This window comes from Medicago truncatula, chromosome 2 (genome assembly GCF_003473485.1).
Source record: "Medicago truncatula cultivar Jemalong A17 chromosome 2, MtrunA17r5.0-ANR, whole genome shotgun sequence".
NCBI lineage: Eukaryota > Viridiplantae > Streptophyta > Magnoliopsida > Fabales > Fabaceae > Medicago > Medicago truncatula.
Window position 1 is genome coordinate 3,387,747 of NC_053043.1, and position 20,961 is coordinate 3,408,707.

The window sequence follows — 20,961 nt, forward strand, 5'->3', positions numbered from 1 at the left end:
CGGTGACATCCACTTTGAGTTTTCTATATCAATTCATGTTTGCTATTTCTCACTATCAACTCATTTTTTATCGTATAAATTGTGGTCCATCATGAATACATAATTGTATAATGTCAGCGAACGTAAAAATAAAATAAAAAAATGTAGAGTCTTTAAAAAAAGGAAACAATTTTTCACATAAGTAAATAATATGAAAATCAATTTCATCTTAATTTTATATATATGAGGGTAATTTGCTATTGTTATTCTCATAAACTTTCAGCATGATGAACGATCAATTAAGTTAACCATAATCTTGAATCAAGACATGATTGGCATTTGCCATGGAAAAACATGTCAAGACAAATTTTATTACGATATTGTATTTCTACTAATTTTATTGGTGTTTATTGATAGACTCATGCATCTCATGGGTCAAAGGTCAGTTATCGGTATCAATTACGGTCAATAGGACCCGTGCGACAGCATAGGTCAAGAGTCTAGTTGTGGTAAATAGTGAGTTGTGATGGACTCCTATTTATTCTCGAAGAAATAGGGATACTAGTTTTTGGAGATGTAGCATTGCTCACCTGAAAAATAGCAGCACGCAAAAAGATTTGTTTTGACACTCTCATTGGAACAGATTTGCCAATCTCTAAAACAATAAGACGTACCAGAGAAAATCAAAAAATTATTGTGATCGATTTGTTTATTGATAAATAATTTCGGCAATCATATCGAGTAATAAAATATAATATAGCTCTTGTCAACCACTTTCATATCGAGTAAAAAAAAATTGTTACGATATCCAAATAGCTTTTTTTTTTTTTTTAAGGAACGATATCCAAATAGCTATATGTATAAGTTTCATAAATAACTTATATATATGCAGGATCTGGTGTAAGTTTTAAGATTTACACCAAATTTCAACCATTAAATCTAATTAATCCGACCGCTCACAATTAATTCACAAGAGATTCACGTGAGCCTTCTTTTTTGTTTCATCCTTTATCACAACCAACATGAACAAATCCCAGATCTACAACAAACTTATCAATTTGATGAAAACCTAAAACGCAATAAATCATTCAAAGCATCCTCGTATTTTTATTTTACTTTAACCTATTTCCCTTGTATCCAACATCTGTCAACGGTGACACAAAAAAAATCCCCAAAATAAGATAAATGTTTAATTTTCATATAAGTTGAATTTTGATTGTGGTGTTGAACTTCAATTAAGCTGTTTAGATTGCGATGCACACTTTTTGTTTTCCACGTGAACTCCATTTATTTGGTAACAATATTAAGGGATAATTCATACCAATTTTTGGTTGTTGAACTTTCAATCATTGATATGTCATTAGACAATTAATGACTAGAAATTGGCACAATGAATTGATTTTGATTTCAGAATTTTGGATGAAGTTTTTTATTAGAATTCATAAATAACTTCTGATCGAATATCATGGTTAACTAGCGGTTTGTTCGACTGCAACAAATAATGAAATAAATTTCAGAAGAGAATTCGCTTGCAATCCCATGTGCCTCATTTTTTTTATTTGATAGATGTCATATTTTGAGCCATTGGATTTATGATAGTTTACGGTTGAGATTTGGTGTAAGTATTAAGACTTACACCTAGTCTCAATGGATCATGTCTCATATATATTAAATGGGAACTTCTACGGTACATCCGTAAATTACGGTGTACCGGTACTCTCACTTACAATTTTTATAAATTAACTATCATTTTTTTATGAAGAAAATAGGTGTTTGTTGACATATATATTTTAGAAAATATCATTTTATAAGAAAAAACATCATTTCATTTTTTATAAAAATTATACTAATTTTTTTTTTACATTTTATTGTAAAAAATAATCAAAATTATCTATTATGAGTAACAAGTATTCAGAAAAATCAAATTTTATTGCGTTTTTGGTAAATAAGATTTAATTATTATAGTTATAGGTGATAGAAATAATTTTTTCCTACAAAAAATCACTCATTTAACTATTAATTTAAGGATTTGGTGTACCAATACACTCAAATGGTTGGATGTACCATAAAATTTGCCATATTAAATAAGCTCAACGTATTTATCAAATAACTTCATATCAAAGAATATACCCTTCAAATATATATTAAATAAGCTCAACTTAGTCATTAAATAACTTCTTAACAAAGAAAAAACACACTCTTCCACATGCTCCCTCTTCCAAGTAATAAAACTCTTTCTTATCTACCTTGACCCTCAACCTCCAATCTAGCCTCTTCATCTCAGATATATAAATATTACAATCAACAATAAATCAAGACCGTAAATGAACTCCTACTAATCAAGGATCATTTTAAAAGGAAATACTTTCACCATTACCGACTCTACAACCCACACCATCCTAAAACCAACTTCCACTGCTAGTGTCAACGTCTTGACTAACACCTCATAAGTCCTTCCACCAAACAGACACCTTACTCCCTCTACTTCTTACACACCCACCCTTACCCGATATTTAACAACCAATACTTTGAACCATAATCCTTCCTTATCAACATACAATCACCAATACCACTTCTCCAAAAACATCAAATTAAATTTCGCAATTCTTTGAAACCCCGACCCTCCACGAGCTTATATCATATATTTTTTTTTTTCAAAAAAGAAATAAAAAAGCTACTTCAAGTAGCTTAGTTTAAAGCTTACAAATTATATTTTTCTTTCAATTTTAGCTTTAGTACTATAATTGAAAAAATAAAATATTAATTAAATACATATATTGTTTATATCATTTTATATTTATAAGATAATTCAACTACTACTTTACCTAATATTACAAAATTCAATCAGATAATTTATTAATTATGTGTTCATCCGTTATGAAATATTCTTTCATAACATTATTATAAATAAGAAATCACTTTATTGGTTTGTTGAATGACTGATATATCTTGTTTATAATATAATATACATACATTAGTAATTCAATAACTCTAAAAAGTAAATTTTTCTTATATAATGACCAGAGGGAGTAACTTATTTGCTATCTATTATTTTTCTTATATAGTAAAAAAAAAAAACAGCTCTTTTTAAATCATGCCTTCATTCACTTGTACCAATGAGCATACCACACGATAGAGTAGCTTAAATGCAGTCTGTTCAACTTTTTATAATCATTTACACTTTTTAATTTTTTTAAAGAATTTTACACTTTCTAATTATTTAAACAATTCAACTACATTTTATAAATATTCATATCACTCATCAAAAAATTTAAAATGGGTCCCACTAAATAATCCATCAAAATGCTAAAGGTATGTGTTATTTTCAATTACATGTATCAAAATGAAAAGCATCATGGTTGTACAAGCGAACGAAGGAAAGCAATACTTATACCATATAGCTTATTGTCAATATGCATGGAAACCTGACATAGTATTGATTGTTTATATATAATTTTTAAAATAACTATATATTTTTTTCACTGCATAATAATACGATACGGAATATTAATGGATCTCCCATAACCTTAAATTTTAAAATTAAAATTAAACATTAATTAGTATACCATTTAGAAGGCCACTTTGCTTTTTAAATCATCTTTCAGAAGTAGCCCAGAATTTGCAGGATAAACTTCCTGGAACATGATAATAAGAAAATTGGTTGAAATTTCTCTTTGGTATGGCATAAATCATGCATGTTTAAGGATTCGCACAGTCATAACCCACTTGAACATTATCTAGTTATGTACTAATAGTTTGTGTATATGTAATGTGATGCGTGTGCAGAATCCTAGATATGTTGGTACACTTAAGTTGTTGATTGATCTCTTCAGCTAAATCAATATTTTTTTTTAGAGTTAAATGCAGAGAAATTTCCTAATAAGTGTCATTTTTTTTTTTAAGGAAAATGATGTTTAAGCACATGTGTAAGGGTGGCCCAAAGAAGGGACAACCGCCTAGGGTACCAAGGTTGAAGTTAGAAGGGGACCATGAGTGGTCATTGTCCTCCAAAATTTTTTATTTTTTTTAATTCCTTATTGCGATTTTGCTTAAACATTTCGACTTGTTGTTTGTGATTATGTTTACCCTTTCTCCACCATTACAAACAGTTCATTCCTTGCAATTTCATCGTAAAATACATTCGCATTTTCTTTGTTTCATATTTTCATTTTGTGTTATTCGAACATTGTTTTAGTCTAGTCATTGAGTACCAAATCTCAAGATACTCATCTTTCTCATATCCTGAATTTTTTTTTAATATAATTTTAGATATGTTTTAACTTTAAATATATCTAATAATTTTTTAAATTTCTTGTATGTTGTGCATTTAAAAATTACTTTTTCTTTAATAAATTATATTTTCAACGTGGTCTCCCTAAGTTTAATTCTTGACTCTATTTTTGCAGGGCACCATTTCTTTGTGACAACCTTATTGCTCTCTTGTAATCCCATTCTTCATACAAGAATAAAGCACTTTGAATTGGATATACATTTTCTTCTTCAAAAGGTTGCAAACGCTTTTCATTCTTATGAAATTTAGTTTTATTTGATTATTTGACAAAAAAATTGTGCATCATCGATATTGTGAGTCTGGATCCGCCCCTGGCTAGGATGGTAAGCTAGCATAGGCCTAACTCTTTCCATCAATTGTAAGTTCATCATATAAAGAGAGCCACTGTACGTGTAATTCTTTCCTTCAGTAATATTGAGTTTAGAATTAGATTCTGTTGAATATCATTTTATTGAGATTTCCATTAACAAACAAATAGAAAAATAACATACGTTGAAGAAAGTAAATAAACCACAATTTATTGAATTTTACTCTGAAATAATATCAAATACTAAATCCCGATTATGGGATCAGATACAACAGATGAACCTAAATTGGTTCGATCCAATTTTTCTATCATAGAAGAAACTACATATGTGGGGGTGTATATGGTAATAATACAAAATAATTGATTTGACAAAAAATAATAATAAAAGAATTGATGCCTGAATCATCATATAACTAATCCAATTCAGGCCAAATAATTAAGTGATGTCAACGGAAACATATGATTATCTCATTTGGATCTCATATGCAAAAAAATATACAAATGTATACAATATTTTAGCTATATATGTAACATCCAATGGTGAACATTGAATTAGCATTTCACCATTTCTTGTATACTCCTCCAATCTCATACGTAAGTAAATCATCTATTTTTAAGTTTAATGAATAATTAATTAATATATTTGATTTATGATTTATGTTATAAATCAGATATATTAATTATTCAACAAATTTAAAAATTTCTTTTGCTTTTATAGAAGATAGGAGGGAGCATTACTCATGGTCTGCCTCCATCAAGTTCATGATCACTGCATCCGCAGCTTTCCTTAGCAGTTCCGACCAATCCCTGAAAGCAAAAGGAAAAAAAAAAAAATCAAAATTAATTAATAATTTGTCCAATCCAAGCTCAAAATCCACATCAAATAACAAAAAAAAAATAGAGAGAAGAGATAAGAGAGAATTAATATATAATCTAGATGTGCAACTATGCATTATATATAATGTATATGTATACCTACCCATTTAAAGAATCAAAGGGTAACGCCACGGTATCTTTGGCTTCTTGGAGTGCTAAATTGTACCTTAGAAGTTGTTCCTGAGAGCGTGTTCCGTCGTCCTTGACCATAAGTTGCGACAATTCTACGTCGAAAAGGATTGGCACGGCTCTTTTTTTTGTCTCCATGAGAAGAGCGAGTTCATGGAGACAATAATAAGAGTCGCAATAATTAGGAGAGAAGACAACAACACCAACCTTACAATCAAAAATGGCTTTGTCGATATTAGGACTGAGTTTGTCCCCTAGTTTCATGTTCTTACAGTCCAAAAACGATCTCACTCCCATACTTGTTAAATCTTTGTATAGTAACCCTGCAACATTCTTCTTTGTGTCTATTCCACGGTGGTTTATGAAAACTTGACATGTTGGTTGAATAATTTTGCGGTAGAAATGTTGCATGGCTTCTTCTATAAGCTTCCTATCTTAATTGAAAACTTTGTTTCTTAATTGTGTTTTGGTTTGAAAGTTGTTGTTATATAGTTATCATTTTGAGTAAATTTTGGAGCAAATGGGGTTTCATTATTTTAATTTTACACTTCAAATTAGGGGTATGGTGCATCCAAGAAAATACTTAGGAATTTAAAGGGAGAAAACCAAAGTACAAAAAGGGTACAAATGTTTGATTTTCTGGCCGTCATGTTTGGAACCGCCTCAACTATTTTGTGGGATTATGTATGTGTGGCCATATTCTTATAGTTTTTTGTTGATTTTAATTTGGTTAAATGGGGGTAACGTTAATTCAAATCCACCGAAATGGTCACTCCTCCCCCATTAATTTTTGGGGGAAAGAAACAGGCTGCTTCCTTGAGATAATTAAGGAGAAATTGATTTTGGAGATTAAGAAATCTATGGTTTGTCTATCTTATGCAACGTTGCATAGATTAAAACAATTAAAATAATATTTTTTTAAAAGGTTTTGTTAACAAGTGTTCTAGAAATATTGTTTAAGAAGTCTATAAAAGGAAGTTTTTATCTTAAAAGGGTCTGATTACTAACGTATTGGACTTATCAATCGATCTAAGTTTTTATGGGTCTCTTTTGAAACAACAGACGTGTTTGGTGTCTTGACTTCTTCGACTCTGATATTTTAGATTTGTTGAGATCTGTAGGTTTCAAGTTGTCTTATTTGCTTGCACGCTGGTACTTCATGCTTGAAATAGTTTTATGCTTGCTGCTTTATTCATAGAGCAATTGGCACTTGGATTTTGATGTCATGTTGGCGGTTGATCCATTCGCCGAATTTAAACCCTAACTGTTTTTGGCAATGTTCACTTTTCATATTTTTGTAATCTAGTTTCGCGTCCGCACGCTGGTTCGCTGGGTTGCATCTATGGTTAGTTAATTTGGTTAGGATAAATTAGGGTTGATTACTAGGTTTGATTTATATTGTTGTATCCATGTTTGGATTGTACCTGGGTCATGTCTAATGTCCCCCCGATCTCTATATCTCTTTCTTTCTTTTTAATTTAATTCTCCTTTTTTGACTAAAAAAATGGACTAAGGGCACTTGTTAGTATTTTTTTTCTTTAATTTAAAACAACAATTAATTACTATAAAATTTCTCACTTCATCCCACAATGAGTGACCATTTTGATAATTTCACACAGATTATGAAAAGTGTATATAGGAATGAGAGAAGGTGATACTTTTACTAAATTTTCCTTTATCATGTATTGGTGTAATCACCACTACCGTAAATGCTTAGTATAATATATTGACTTTGAAGTTATGAAAGTAATATTAATTAGAGTGTAAAATTGGAAAACAAGTTTTCCCTACGTCCATAATTATAAGTTCTCTTTGCGGAAAAAATTTGTCCCTAAATATCAGCACTTATACAAATTACTAGATGTTTTTATTATTTTTTCTTAAACAATTGGAAAACAAGTTTTCCCTACGTCCATAATTATAAGTTCGCTTTGCGGGAATTTTTTTTCCCTAAATATCAGCACTTATACAAATTATTAGATGTTTTTATTATTTTTTTCTTAAACATACTCATAACTAATACTATTAATTTGTTTTGAAATACAAAAAGTCAAATTTAATACACACACAAGCAATTGACAATTTAGTCTCCCTCCATTTTTATAAAATTAGTTTACAAAGATCACGAGTATTAAGAAAAATAGTTGAAGTAGTAAATTTGTCACAAATGTATGTATGTTTTACCAAATTGTCCTTTGAGTATAGATATATTTAATGTTAGTTTTTCATATTTCAAGATACATTGATAGTAATTAAGGGGATGTTTGAAAAAAGAGTAATAAATTCTTTTAGAAATTTGTAGATGATCTTATGCTTCGGGACAATTTTTTTTTTCTTCTGTAAATACTCCCTCCGATAACATCTATAAACAAAAACAATTTTTTTAGTTCTTTGAATATCTAATATAACAATTTTTTTAGTTCATTAAATATCTAATATATCTTGTCTATATATTGACCAGATATACATAGAATAGAGGAAGTACTAATTTGGAGTGAGAATATCTCTTTCACATTTGAACTTGAATGTCCTTTTATTTAATATCATCATAAATACTAAAATTGTGAAAACTCTAATTTTTCATGTTTTCCTTTATTAAAATATCTCCCCCAAAAATGTGTGTAAGTTGTAGAAGATTAAAAATACGAGAGTATAAATATGCATTGTCACATGCTGCGTAAATATTAAAATACTAAAAACCGAAACCTAGTCGCCTCTTCAAAATTCTTTTTCTCTTTTCTTTTGTTCATCCTCTTCATCCACCTATAAGGGTTGGCGTAGATCAATTTTTTGCCCTAGATCATCCCCTAATTTTCTCTTTGCCTTTTATTTAAATAAGTGATTTGCACATATATTTGGTTTTTATTTTATGATTTTGTCGTCTTAGTGTAACGCGATTTGTTCGTCGTCTTGGTGCACCATTAATTTTATTTTTGTCTTGTTGTGGTGTTCACTTGATCAAAATGACATATTAACTTTGATCCAATGCAAATTCAACAATGTCTTTGACGCCGTCGACGTTACAGATCTGGAGGCATAGGTACTTCAGACACCTTAACTTCATCATATTTAATTTATTGGCTTTGTCGCATTTGTTTTCATTGCATGCTATTAAATTGGATGTTGTAAGTGTGTTAACATATTTATCCTTTTTAATTGTAACAAATTTTAATTTCCTCTCGTTGATGTATTATATCAATAAAAATAATACGTATCAATAAAACATCTCTCTCTTCCCCTTCTCTCTTCTCTCTACTGAGCCGTCACCAAAACCCTAGTTTCTTCTCCTTCATCCATCAAAGAGGGGTGATTTAGGGTCAATTTTTGACCCAAAATCACCCCTCTAACTTGTTTTTCCTTTTCCCTTTTATTGAAATAAGTGATTTTCACATCTATTTTGTTTTTTATTTTGTGATTTCGTCGTCTTCGTGCGACGTTGGTTTGTTCGTCGTCTTTGTGCGACGTTGTTTGTTTCTCTCAGGTATTTGATCAGTTCAGATTGTCAGATAAGCTTCGATCCAGTGCAGATCCAATCAATGACTTTGGCGTCATCCACGTTGCAGATCCGGATACATGGTTATTCCGGAGATTTAAATATAGCTATATGTGTAGGCAATTGTACTTTGCCGTTTTATGCTATTAACATGGATGATGTGAGACTGTTCACATATTCATCATTTTTGTTTTTAGCAAATTTGCATTATATCGATGTACTCTATCAATTTGAATGAATGAATATCTTTTATTTTTTCAAAAAAAATTATGTTTCTTTCTTCAGGTTGCTATGGAATATTGAAGAATTTGGATATCTTGAAAGACAAGTCATGAAACTTCATAGGTTACGAGGTGCTGAGGTGGGTGTCAAAATGGTACGGTGGAGCTAGTTAGTGCTTGTTTATGTATTCTTTAAAATGTCAATTCAATGCTTGATAAGGAATATTCATCAGTGTGGCATGCAGTTAAAAACTATGAGAAAGTCTTTTCTCAAACACAATTGCGTTTCGAATAAAAAACTAAAGTGCAAAAATAAGTTGAAAAAATGATCCTCGTATACACAAACTAATTTTCCTCGCATTAGTTAAAATGGTTCGAAACTCATTAGAAATTCATCGTCGTGGCTTTATGATAAGTTCATTATTAATTTCTATATAATTTTAAAAGAGTAATTATAAATCTCTTTCATCTTATTTGATAGTTTTGGTCCCTCCTTTATCTTTGTTTATTTCTCACTATGAACAATTTGGTAGTTGGAAAATAAGGCAAATCGGTCCAACAAATATCTAAAGAGTTTTGGATCCAATAAGGACAAATTTAGAGTCCCAATATATGTTATGATGCAAGACCCTGCATGTGAAAATTGGAATTTCAACTAGAGTGAATAAAGTGGGTTAGCTTGACCGGGTCGGCTTGAAAACCTTGATTTGATTTTGACTTGGACTTTAAATACTTTGATTATTGGATGTACTATGTTTTCATGTTTATTTTAACGGTTTTGAGTATATGATTTCCGAACCCTTGCTAATTTGATTACGTGGAACATCTGGATTTTTTAAAATAAATTTTTTATGATATTCAATCTATGAGAGTTTCTCTCTTATGTGGAGCATTTGGATTTTTTGAAATAAATATATTTTTGACAATATTCATTTTATGAAAGTTTCTCTCGTAACATCTATATTTACTCCGTTGTAAGTAACTTTTCAAGCATTTGTAAAACATTATCTTCCTACTTCTCAACCTATTCATGAAGTCTATTGGCAAAGTGGAGACTAGGATGCTATGATCTTATTCTTGAATGTGTATGGTAATTCATTAACTGGTTCGGGGAAATCATGGTTGAGGGATTTAGTGAGAAATCATGAGGGAAACTTTCACTTAGGTTTTTATGAGAGTGTTCGTTAGTGGAATATGTTACATGCTGAGATTTAAGTGTTTTTAATCAAGTTGTGTTGGTAAGAGGGATTTAGAAAGGTAATTTGTTATTCATAATCCTTTCATGTGATCGAGCTAGTGACTATAGGAACACATCTATATCACTATTATGCTAATATGTTGGAGATTATTAGAGATTTCATGAATAAAGATTGAAATTTCTTTTTGAAGCACACTCTTTGTGAAGGGAATGCTTGTGTTTATATCATTGCAAAGATGAGAGTTAGTTGTTTAAACTCTTTGATTATGGTTAATGAGTCTTCTCCTATTTTGACATCGGTGCTTCTAGCCGACACTCAAGGACTGTGTTATTATGACTGAGTTTTTGTTTTTGATTTAGTTCTTTTTTTCCTTTTTCTTTTCTCATGTAACAAAAAAAATTGTTATAATATAGGGCAAGGGGTGCGGGTGCGAGCCGAGGAAACCCGGCATGATATAATGACTAATATGTCCAATTTATTTTCGTCAAGAACTAAAAATTATCATTCCATCCTTAAAAAAAATTACTATTCAAAATTTACTCTTCCTTTTTCAAAATAGGTATAACTTGTGTAGGCTCCATCAACTCTAAGGGAGTCTTTAGAGCTTTGTTTTTTAACTTTGTTGTTGTTTGCACTACACTTTTTTCTTTAATTACCATGTTTATATTCTGTTTGATTTTCCACGTAAGATTTTTAATAAGGCATTTTCTTTGGGTTTTGACCTAGTCCCTCATGTAAGTTTCCTTTGCACACTTGTTCAAAAAAGTTTCCTTTGCACACTAATTTTTGCAAAAAAAAAAAAAAAAAAAAAAAAAGTTGGACTAGACAGACCTACATGGCTACACAGTTAGCTTGTCAATTGTCATGCGAGTGCATATTAATATAGTGCAAAATGAGTGGAATTTTGATAATTTTTGCTACACTTTCTTATTGTAGTCAGTGAACAAATACATACTAAATAACATTTGTTGAAGAAGGTAAATTTATAAACTACAATTTATTGATTTTTTTTTTTTTGGTACAAACAATTTATTGAATTTTACTCTGAAACAAACAGTATCATATACTATATCCCGGATTATGGGATCAGATACAAAAGATGAACCTAAATTGGTTCAATCCAATTTCTAGCATATACTATAGAAGGAACTATATGTAAATACAGAATAATTGATTTGATTAAAAAAATAAAAGAATTGAAGCCTGAATCAATAAATTACCCTAATTCAGGCTAAATATTTGAGTGTTGTCAACGGAAACATATGGTTATCATATGCAAAAAAATAAATAAACGAATTTGTTTTTTTTATCCATTGGTGAACATATTGAATTATCATTCACCATTTATTATTATTCTGTATCTCCACCAAATTCATGATTACTGCATCAGTAGCATCCTTTAGTAGTTCAGACCAATCCCTAAGAAAGACAATTAATCCACGTCAAAATTAATAATTAATTAATCCAAGATCAAAAACTAGATTAATTAACCAAAAAAATAATGAGTGAAGAGATGAGAGAGAATTAATATATACAAGTAGATGTACATTATATTATTATAATATGTGTGGACTTACCCATTGACAGGATCAAAGGTTAGTCCCACCGTATTCTTTGCTTCTTCTAGTGCTAAACTAAACCTTCGAAGCTGTTTCGGAGAGCAAGTTCCGTCGTCCTTGACCATAAGCTGCGACGGTTTTACGTCGAAGAAGATAGGAACGACTCTTTTTTTTGTCTCCATCAGAAGAGCGAGTTCGTGGAGACAATAATAAGAGTCACAATAACGAGGAGAGAACACGGTAACACCAACCTTACAACCAATAATTGCTTTATCGATATGATGAAATAGTTTGTCTCCTGGTTTCATGTTCATACTGTCCAAAAACGATCTCACTCCCATGTTTGTTAAATCTTTGTATAATAACCCTGCAACGTTCTTCTTTGTGTCTATCCCACGGTGGTTTATGAAAACTTGACATGTTGGTTGAACAATTTTGCGGTAGAAACGTTGCATGGCTTCTTCTATAAGCTTTGTTAGTTTCTTAATTATGTTTGTGTTTTGTATTTTGCGGTATATATAGCAATAGATTGATTTTGTGTAATTTTGGTGAAAATGCGTTTGCATAAGTGGCATCCAAGAAAATACTGGGAAATTTAACGACGAAAACCAAAGAAAAAAAGTGCATGTGTTTGAATTTTCTGACTTTCAAGGAGTAGTTCATATCTTTGGGTATTGTCCTTCTTACACGTACACACATGACCGTACCTTTCTTTTTGGAAGTATATGTGTGTCCATAAGCTTACACTATTTTGTTAGTTAAATTTGTTTAATGGGGGTATTAGCAATTCAAATCCGTTGAAAATGCATTTTCCCATCAAATTTTGGGGGGAAATTAACGGGTTCCTTCCCCGAGGTCCCAATTTAGTGGGAAGTTGTATCACCATCTATTTGAGAAATACTAACCAGCGTCGTAAGAGCATTTGTTAACAAGCTCAACAAAAGAAAGTTTATCATAAGAATAATGTATTCAACACTTTAAAACTTTAGAAATTAACTTTTTTTATATCGAATTTATAATTTATTTCTATTTTTGACTTCTTAACTAAGGGCACTTTTTTTTTTGACACAAAACAAACGACATTCATGTTGAAAGCAAAATCCTTTATTGATGTTTTAAAGATAACAAACATATTTACTTTTATTTATATTGTTATCTACTAATGAATTTTGTGAGAAATGTTTCATGAGAATGTTTAGTAAAAGCAAGAGAACGTTCTGGCCTCACAGGGGATAACAAAATATTTATGGATATGAACAAATATGAGTTTTTTGGGCAATTGTCAAGATATGCATAATTAAGATCAAGACCAAAACAAATATTCTCTTTTGTCTCACTTAAAGAGGAAAGAAATCAAGGTTGATAAATGATAAGGAAAAACTAAGGAGTGTGTGCTTTATTTGTGAGAGTACAGGAAATAAAATGATTTGCTGGTAATTTATGAATTTGTTGAAGGAATTGAAAATTATTGGATAATTATGCTACCAAAATAATAGATTCATTAAAAAAATGTCACATCAATTTAAAATGTCTAATAAACATGTATTTTATTAACGTAGCATAACACGTCAACATTTTTTTATTGTCAAATTGCACCAAAGACCATAAGTGAATGATTTAATATAATAAAGGTTGATTAAAAAATTGCTTGAAAATGAATGACATCCCAAAACTAAAATTTAAGATACAAAATTAAACAAATGACACAAAAAAAAACTAACAAAACAAATCATCATAGTGTTGAGACTTTCATGGGAACCTTTATTCAGTTGTATCGTAACATTAGGATAAAAGCAAACACACAAGTAAGATTGACATCACAACTTCACCCAAAATCTTAAGACATTAGATATATGAGTCATCTCACTTATATGTTTCTCAACATCTACTATTGCATTCAAAGTGTTATTTTAACTCACACCTGACACATTAACATCTCTCCATTAAGTATGAGACTCTTTGTGTCTGCGATCCACCACCAAAAACCACTTATGCTCCCCAAAAATGTTGAAGCGGATATGATATCACCATTGGAACTTATGGGGAGACAACACTTGTGTGAATCGACACGTTGCAGAAAGAGCAATCACACAAGTGAAAATGATGTTACATTTTCATCCAAAATTTTAAGACTTAAGTATATGATTTATTTTTTACTTATTTGTTCTTCAACCTCCAATATTTTATCCAATGTTGATATTTAACTGACACTTGATATATCACATATTCTCTCCATTGAAAATGACGTAATTCTAGCCCGTGCTTGGCACGGGTGTCCATACTAGTTTACTTTTATTTATATTGTTATCTACTAATGAATTTTGTAAGAAATATTTCATGAGAATGTTTAGTAAAAGCAAGAGAACGTTCTGGCCTCACAAGGGATAACAAAATATTTATGGATATGAACAAATATGAGCTTTTTGGGCAATTGTCAAGATATACATAATTAAGATCAAGACCAAAGCAAATATTCTCTTTTGTCTCACTTAAAGAGGAAAAAAATCAAGGTTCTTGAAAATGCATTAAAAGACAAAGAAACAAAGGAAATTAAATTATATTCTTGCATAATTAAGATCAAGACCAAAACAAATATTCTCTTTTGTCTCACTTAAAGAGGAAAGAAATCAAGGTTCTTGAAAATGCATTAAAGGACAAAGAAACAAAGGAAATTAAATTATATTATTGCACATGTGTTGGAAGCAAAAAGAATAAAATCGTCATTGGGCCCTCATGTGGCTTTTTCGATCTATTAAGGAATTTTGAGGAAAAGCAATATTTAAAGGATCAATATCTATCTCTAAGCTACATGACATCATCAAGATGACATCAGCAAAAATCATCAAGGGGGCAGCAAGTTACAAAAGGCTTGATCACAACTCATCATCAGCTAGCAAGCACGTGCTCTACAATTTCGTTCAAGTTTAGTTGGGACTGAGAGAATGTTCTGGCAAAACTGAAGAAACATTCTCTACATGGTTTCTTCCCAATTCTCTTTGGAGAAATGCAAGAGTTTGAAATACAAAGCATTTATCTCTCAAAGCAAAAGCTGTCAATCTCTTCAACATCTCTTTCGACAATCATCTTTAATTCTCATTGAGAACATATTTCTGAGTTTGTATTTATATAAGGATAGTTTGTTTGACACATAAAGATCCAAACAACATCCTACACATCTTTTGTTTGAGACGCTAGATCCAAACACCATCTTTCTTATTTTTGTTTGAGACATTAGATCCAAACAATCACCTTACAAAGAGACAACTAGATCTCAAGTCTATTGGGCTTAATAGTTTGAGATAGGAAGAGTTCCAACCTTTCTTGTGCGAAAGCAAAGAATTTTAGAAGTCTGCTGAGGTTGATAATACAATGGTTACGGACTGATCTGGTGTGATCAAGACCTTATAGTGTTGGTTAGAAGTTTCTACCAACTGTATACTATAGTGGATAATCTCACACGAAGTGTGGGGACTAGAAGTAGCTGGGTTTGGTGAACCATGATAACTCTCCTGTGTTACTCTCTCTCTCTCTCTCTCTCTCTCTCTCTCTCTCTCTCTCTCTCTCTCTCTCTCTTACTTGTACACACTATACACGCACATTATCACAAAGCTTTAATATTCACCTCCAGAACATTCTAGTCCTAATTAATCTCAACCATATTAATCCAGAGTTCTCTGGTCCTAACTTAACCTATACTTTATTGATAAATTAAACTGTCTCTAGAACATTCTAGTCCAAGATAAAACAACTGCTTAACATTTAACTAAAAGTTTAAATCTCAGTTTATTATATTGTTTTATCATTCTACATTTATATTTCTCAAGAACATTATGGTCCTTGCTAAACTAACCTCGTAACTTAGCATAATATCAATTTATTATTCTGCTTATATTATCTCTCTCTAGAACGTTCTGGTCCTTTATACATCAATTAATTATTTATCTGTTTAACTAATATTGACCAAGATTCTTCTTGAGTATATAAAATCTAATTTAAAGTTTCAGGAATAATTTTAAAAAGGGTCACAATTCAAACTCCCCCTTTCTTGTGACGTTTATTGCTACTTCAATTCATTCATTCAAATTGATAGAGTACATTGATGCAATACAAATTCTTTAAAAACAAAAAGGATGAATTTGTGAACAAACTCACAACAACCATGTTAATAGCATAAAACGACAAAGTACATAAGCATACAAATATGACTATATTAAAATCTCCGAAATAGCCATGTCTCCGGATCTGCAATGTTGATGACGCCAAAGTCATTGGTTGAATCTGCACTGGATCGAAGATGATCTGACAATCTGAATTGAACAAACACCTGAACAAGAGGGAAAAGATAAACAAAGTCGCACAAAGATGACAGACAAAACAATGTCGCACAAAGACGACGAAATCACGAAAGAAAAATCTAATTTGATGTGAAGATCACTTACTTAAATAAAAGGGAAGGAGAAAAACAATGTAGAGGGGTGATCTGGGGTCAAAAATTGACCTTAAACCACCCCCTTCTTTGGTGGATGAAGAAGAAAAAAATAGGGTTTTAGCTGACGACTCACAAGAAATTAGGGTTTTATTATTATTAATTATTATAGTTAAATTTTTATTTTTATTATTATTATTATTATTATTATTATAGTTGATCATTTAATCAACAGTGAAAAAAAATAAAGTAATATATTAAATTTGTCCTTTTTTTAATCTCGGTATATGATCCAATGACTGATTAATCTGAGGGGATCAATCTTACTGTCCACTTTAGAGGAGTCCCATTTAAAGCCAAAACAAAACTCTCTATGGACTTACCCATTGAAATTGGCAACATGGAGAACCGACGAGACCTTGAGAAAAGCACACTATAAGATCTCAAGTCAATCACCATACCAACCCCAATGGGTAATTTAATTTGTCCATTTAATATTAGATTATCTAAAATTGTCCTTCAATTAATAGTTCTTTTTTTAAGCATAACAACTAATAGTTTCTTTTACATCAAAAGATACTAAATTAATCATACGTATTTTTGAAAGATAATAAGTAATTCATTCATCTGATCATTTGAAAAAGGGTATACAGAAAAACACCAACAACAATTAAATCTTATCTCATTAAATATAGTCAACAACATGAATCAAATGACATTGTAGTCTTCTATTAAAAATTATATCTTTCTTCAACTCATTAATTTCTCTCTAAATTTTTTTTAATAATTTTTCGTATAGTTTTTTTAAGTCTACTCTTACCTCTAAATATATTTATCTCATTCATCTGATTACGCTCCTTACTACATAATTCATACGTCTTCTCTCTGTTATTTCATACACCTGTATCTCTAGAATATATGAAATAATAGATAATCTCTATGGTTCAATTGTGAAAAACACTAAACTGTTCAACTTGTTAATAAAATTTTAGAAAAACTTTTTGATATATATTGTTTTAAAGAAAAATTGAGGGTAAACTAAAATAACACTAACTACCTTCTTTATATTTCTTAAAAACACTTTTAACTTTTCTTTTTTAATTTATTATGAATATTGTAACTACATACATAGAAATTAGACACAAATTGTAAAAAGGAATATGCTAAGATTAGTTTATTACACATATTAGACAAACCTCTTTAGTTTATTCTAAGATTTTCAGTTTTTAAAGGAAAAAAAGACCGTACCGAACTTAACCATAAATAAGAGGCGGTGCTGTTCTAGTCAACTGCTTATTTTTAATATATTAAAAACAAATAATTTTTTTTTTAGGGAATATATTAAAAACAAATATTGTATACCACTCTTTTTTTTTTTAGGGGTAGCATAGTACTCTTTCTTTTAGCAAAGCATAGTCGTCTTATATAATATACAATAATAATTTCCTTCCAAATTATGTTGATTTCTTTTACTATAATGTTCTCATAATCAGGGGCGTCCTTGAGGGGGTGCAAACAGCTCAAACGAGTTGGACCTCCCTCAAGGATGGGCCTAAAAAAAATATTAAAGTCCAGTAAATAAGTAATAAAAACAACTAGCGTGATTAATGAGTTTGCTGAAGTAGCGTAGTGGTTTAAAAGCAAGTTGGGATTCCATGGGTCTTGGGTTCAACACTCTTCACCTATGATTTTCCTTTTTAATTCTTTAATTAATATTTTTACTAATCAAAACATAATATAATTTTTTTTCTTCTTCTTTTGTTAGAACACATCTTGTAATTTTTTGTCCACAATTATTGTATAAGGTAGTTAAACTCTAACAACAAATATTATAAATTTTTCATTTGAAAGAACAAACATAATAATTATTCTTTAAAAAACAGTATAAACCTTTTATTATCGGCTTTGTACAAACTAAGGAAAAATATAACATAGAAAATCAATATAGATATTCGCTTAAATTGTAGTTTTATATTATTGATTAGAATATTGATCTTTTATGTGTTAGTTACAATAAAGGCTTTTATTTTTTATCTTTACGGTTCTTATTTTACATTTAAATAGATAATTGCTCTTTTAAAAATTTACGTTTTTATTTTATTAAGGGCCTATTTTAACATGAGAGCCGAGCCTCCGAATACTTAGGGACGGCCCTGCTCATAATATAAGTAATTAAATTTATAAATAATAAATTTTGTACTGTTGCCATAATATAATAATACATTGTTTTTATTTTTGTTGCCCATATTATTCTTATATTGTGATTTGATTTTAATGGCCTTTAAGCATCTTCGACCCAATTTAACTTTTATTATAATTTTAAGGGATTTCATTTCACGCGTTAATAGTTTTCTTTTATCTATTTTATCACTTATATCGTCATCACGTTTACAAATTTAATAAATACATTTGAAAAAAAAAATGTGTTAGAGAGTGTATTGTTGGTATAATTCTTCGTACATTTTCACCCCTTAATAATTTATTTATTTTTGAAGAAACTAAAATGGAATATATTACTATGAACACCGTAATTGTTGAAGCATCATAGTCAATCGATACCTATGCATAAAAGTGGGTTCGACTACCACATGTGTGTATCAACATTAAAAACTACATTAATAGCTTTCAACCACCACAAGGTATATGATTTTACTTTATCTAATAACAGTGGTATAGAACTTTGATGGTTCCAAAATAAACCGTCACAAAATGACTTGAAAAAAAGTATTATTTACCTGTACTTGTTTATAACTAAAAAAAAAAAAAATTAAGCTCATTGTGATGCTCTTAATTGAATTGATACCATAAGTTGTGTAACCAAAAAAAAAAAAAAACCATAAGCTGTATTTTCTAACGTTTGTTTTTTGAAGGAGTGAAGGTCTTGAAAGGCAAGTTATGAAATTTCACAAGGAAGCTAAGTAGTCCTTATTCATATTTTATTTCAAACGTCAATTCAATGTTTCAAAAGGAATATTGATTATTTTTTTGAGGGAACAAGGAATATTGATTATTGGCATGCAGTTGAACAATGCGGCGGTCATATGTTGTTGACAAAAGGATTCTCATATACGCAAACTAATTTTCCTTCGTTAGTTATAAAGATTCGAAACTCATCAGAAATTCACAGTGGCTTTATGAAAACTCAATGTTTTATAGAATTTTAATTAAAAGAGAAAATTTTCCTCTATTTGATCTTATGTATACTCTTGATAACTATCATTGTTTATTTCTCTTCTTGCAAGTTGCTATTCAGGTTGGAAAATAATTCAAATTGGTACAATCTAAAAAGTTTTGGATGTTTCCCTAAAAAAAAGTTTTAGATGTAAAAGATCAACTTTTGAGTACCAAGATAGTAGGCAAGACATTGTGGTTAGAACCAAGTTGGTTCAAATACAATATCATCATATATACTCATTGATGTTTATATGATAACAAAGCAAAAGAATGATTTGTCTACTTGATCATGTCTGATCTGAGATCTTTGGATGGTGTGTTGAATGATCTTTGAGGGTAGGACTTTCGTCAGTAGTCTTCTTCTTGGACGGAGGGGGATGATAGATGTGAAGACACTCTAATGCTAAGTGTCGTGGAAATATAATGTAGTTTAGGGTAAAATGTGTGTGTAATGGTTCGATGACACTGAGTTGATATTTATAGAGCGGATTTAAAGTTTTGAACCTTTAACCTTTACCTGAACAGTTGTCCTCAAGGGATAATCATAAGTATATAATGAGAAGATATCATCGGATTTGGACTAGATGACCTAAATTGTCCCAAGGAGTCATTATTCCAGTGTGGTCAAGGGAGGTTCGCATATGATGGTCCTTCTTTACCTGCGAGAGAGGGTAACAGACCTAGTCATGGTTTGGGCCATGAGCCAAAGGGGTGGACAAGGATCCGAGATCCAACCCAACCCGAGGTATCCAATAGACAAAACAGTGAAACGGGCGGGTCTTTCTCGGGTCAACGGTTCTGCGGATGACTTTTTTCAGTTTCTGACGGATGACAATGGTCTGTTTGGTTGGTACTAGTTAGTAGTTAACTCCTTATCAATAATTATCATGTGAATTTTTTTTTTCTGACCCTTTTATAAAAAAATAAAAATTAAGTCTGACCCCTTTGAATTTTTTGAGCCGCCGGTACACGTGGCGCATCCTGACTGGCCAAAAATAACAATTCTGTTCCCAAAGGGAATCGAACCAGGCACGCATGAGACATTGCCAGGCTACGTTGCCACCAAGCCAATGAAGATTTGATGTTAATGTTTGCATCCAATAATATATATACCATTTTTAAAACCAGATTCACACACCATGAGGCATGAACCATCCAATTTTTCATTTTTGTTTTTTTATTGGATAATTTAGGATCTCCGACGAAATATATTTTGATAAAATATCCGACGAATATATATATATATATTATTATCCGACAAAATATATATTTTTCACCGATAAATTATCCGACGAATATATATATAT

General features: G+C 30.5%; 2 protein-coding genes across 2 annotated transcripts; both read right to left on the reverse strand.

Moving 5' to 3' along the window:
* Positions 1–5,311: 5,311 nt before the first annotated feature.
* Positions 5,312–5,879, reverse strand: LOC11434842 (TIR-only protein). The gene is made up of 2 exons (XM_003593459.3): positions 5,557–5,879; positions 5,312–5,384 (listed from the first exon to the last, which is right to left on the reverse strand). The coding sequence occupies exons 1-2, from the start codon at positions 5,877–5,879 to the stop codon at positions 5,312–5,314; spliced, it is 396 nt and encodes a 131-aa protein (XP_003593507.2).
* Positions 5,880–11,744: 5,865 nt separating this feature from the next.
* LOC11434354 (TIR-only protein) lies at positions 11,745–12,633 on the reverse strand. Its single transcript, XM_003593461.4, has 2 exons — positions 12,073–12,633; positions 11,745–11,914 (listed from the first exon to the last, which is right to left on the reverse strand). The coding sequence occupies exons 1-2, from the start codon at positions 12,627–12,629 to the stop codon at positions 11,833–11,835; spliced, it is 639 nt and encodes a 212-aa protein (XP_003593509.3). The 5' UTR covers positions 12,630–12,633; the 3' UTR covers positions 11,745–11,832.
* Between the last annotated feature and the right edge of the window lie 8,328 nt (positions 12,634–20,961).

Bases quoted from the DNA above. Each gene is read 5' to 3' on its own strand.
- LOC11434842 (XM_003593459.3), bottom strand. From the start codon at position 5,879: ATGGGAGTGAGATCGTTTTTGGACTGTAAGAACATGAAACTAGGGGAC. The intron at 5,385-5,556 runs GTAGGTATACAT...TTTTGCTTTCAG, and splicing joins CCCTTTGATTCTTTAAATGG to GGATTGGTCGGAACTGCTAA.
- LOC11434354 (XM_003593461.4), bottom strand. From the start codon at position 12,629: ATGCCACTTATGCAAACGCATTTTCACCAAAATTACACAAAATCAATC. The intron at 11,915-12,072 runs GTAAGTCCACAC...TGTCTTTCTTAG, and splicing joins ACCTTTGATCCTGTCAATGG to GGATTGGTCTGAACTACTAA.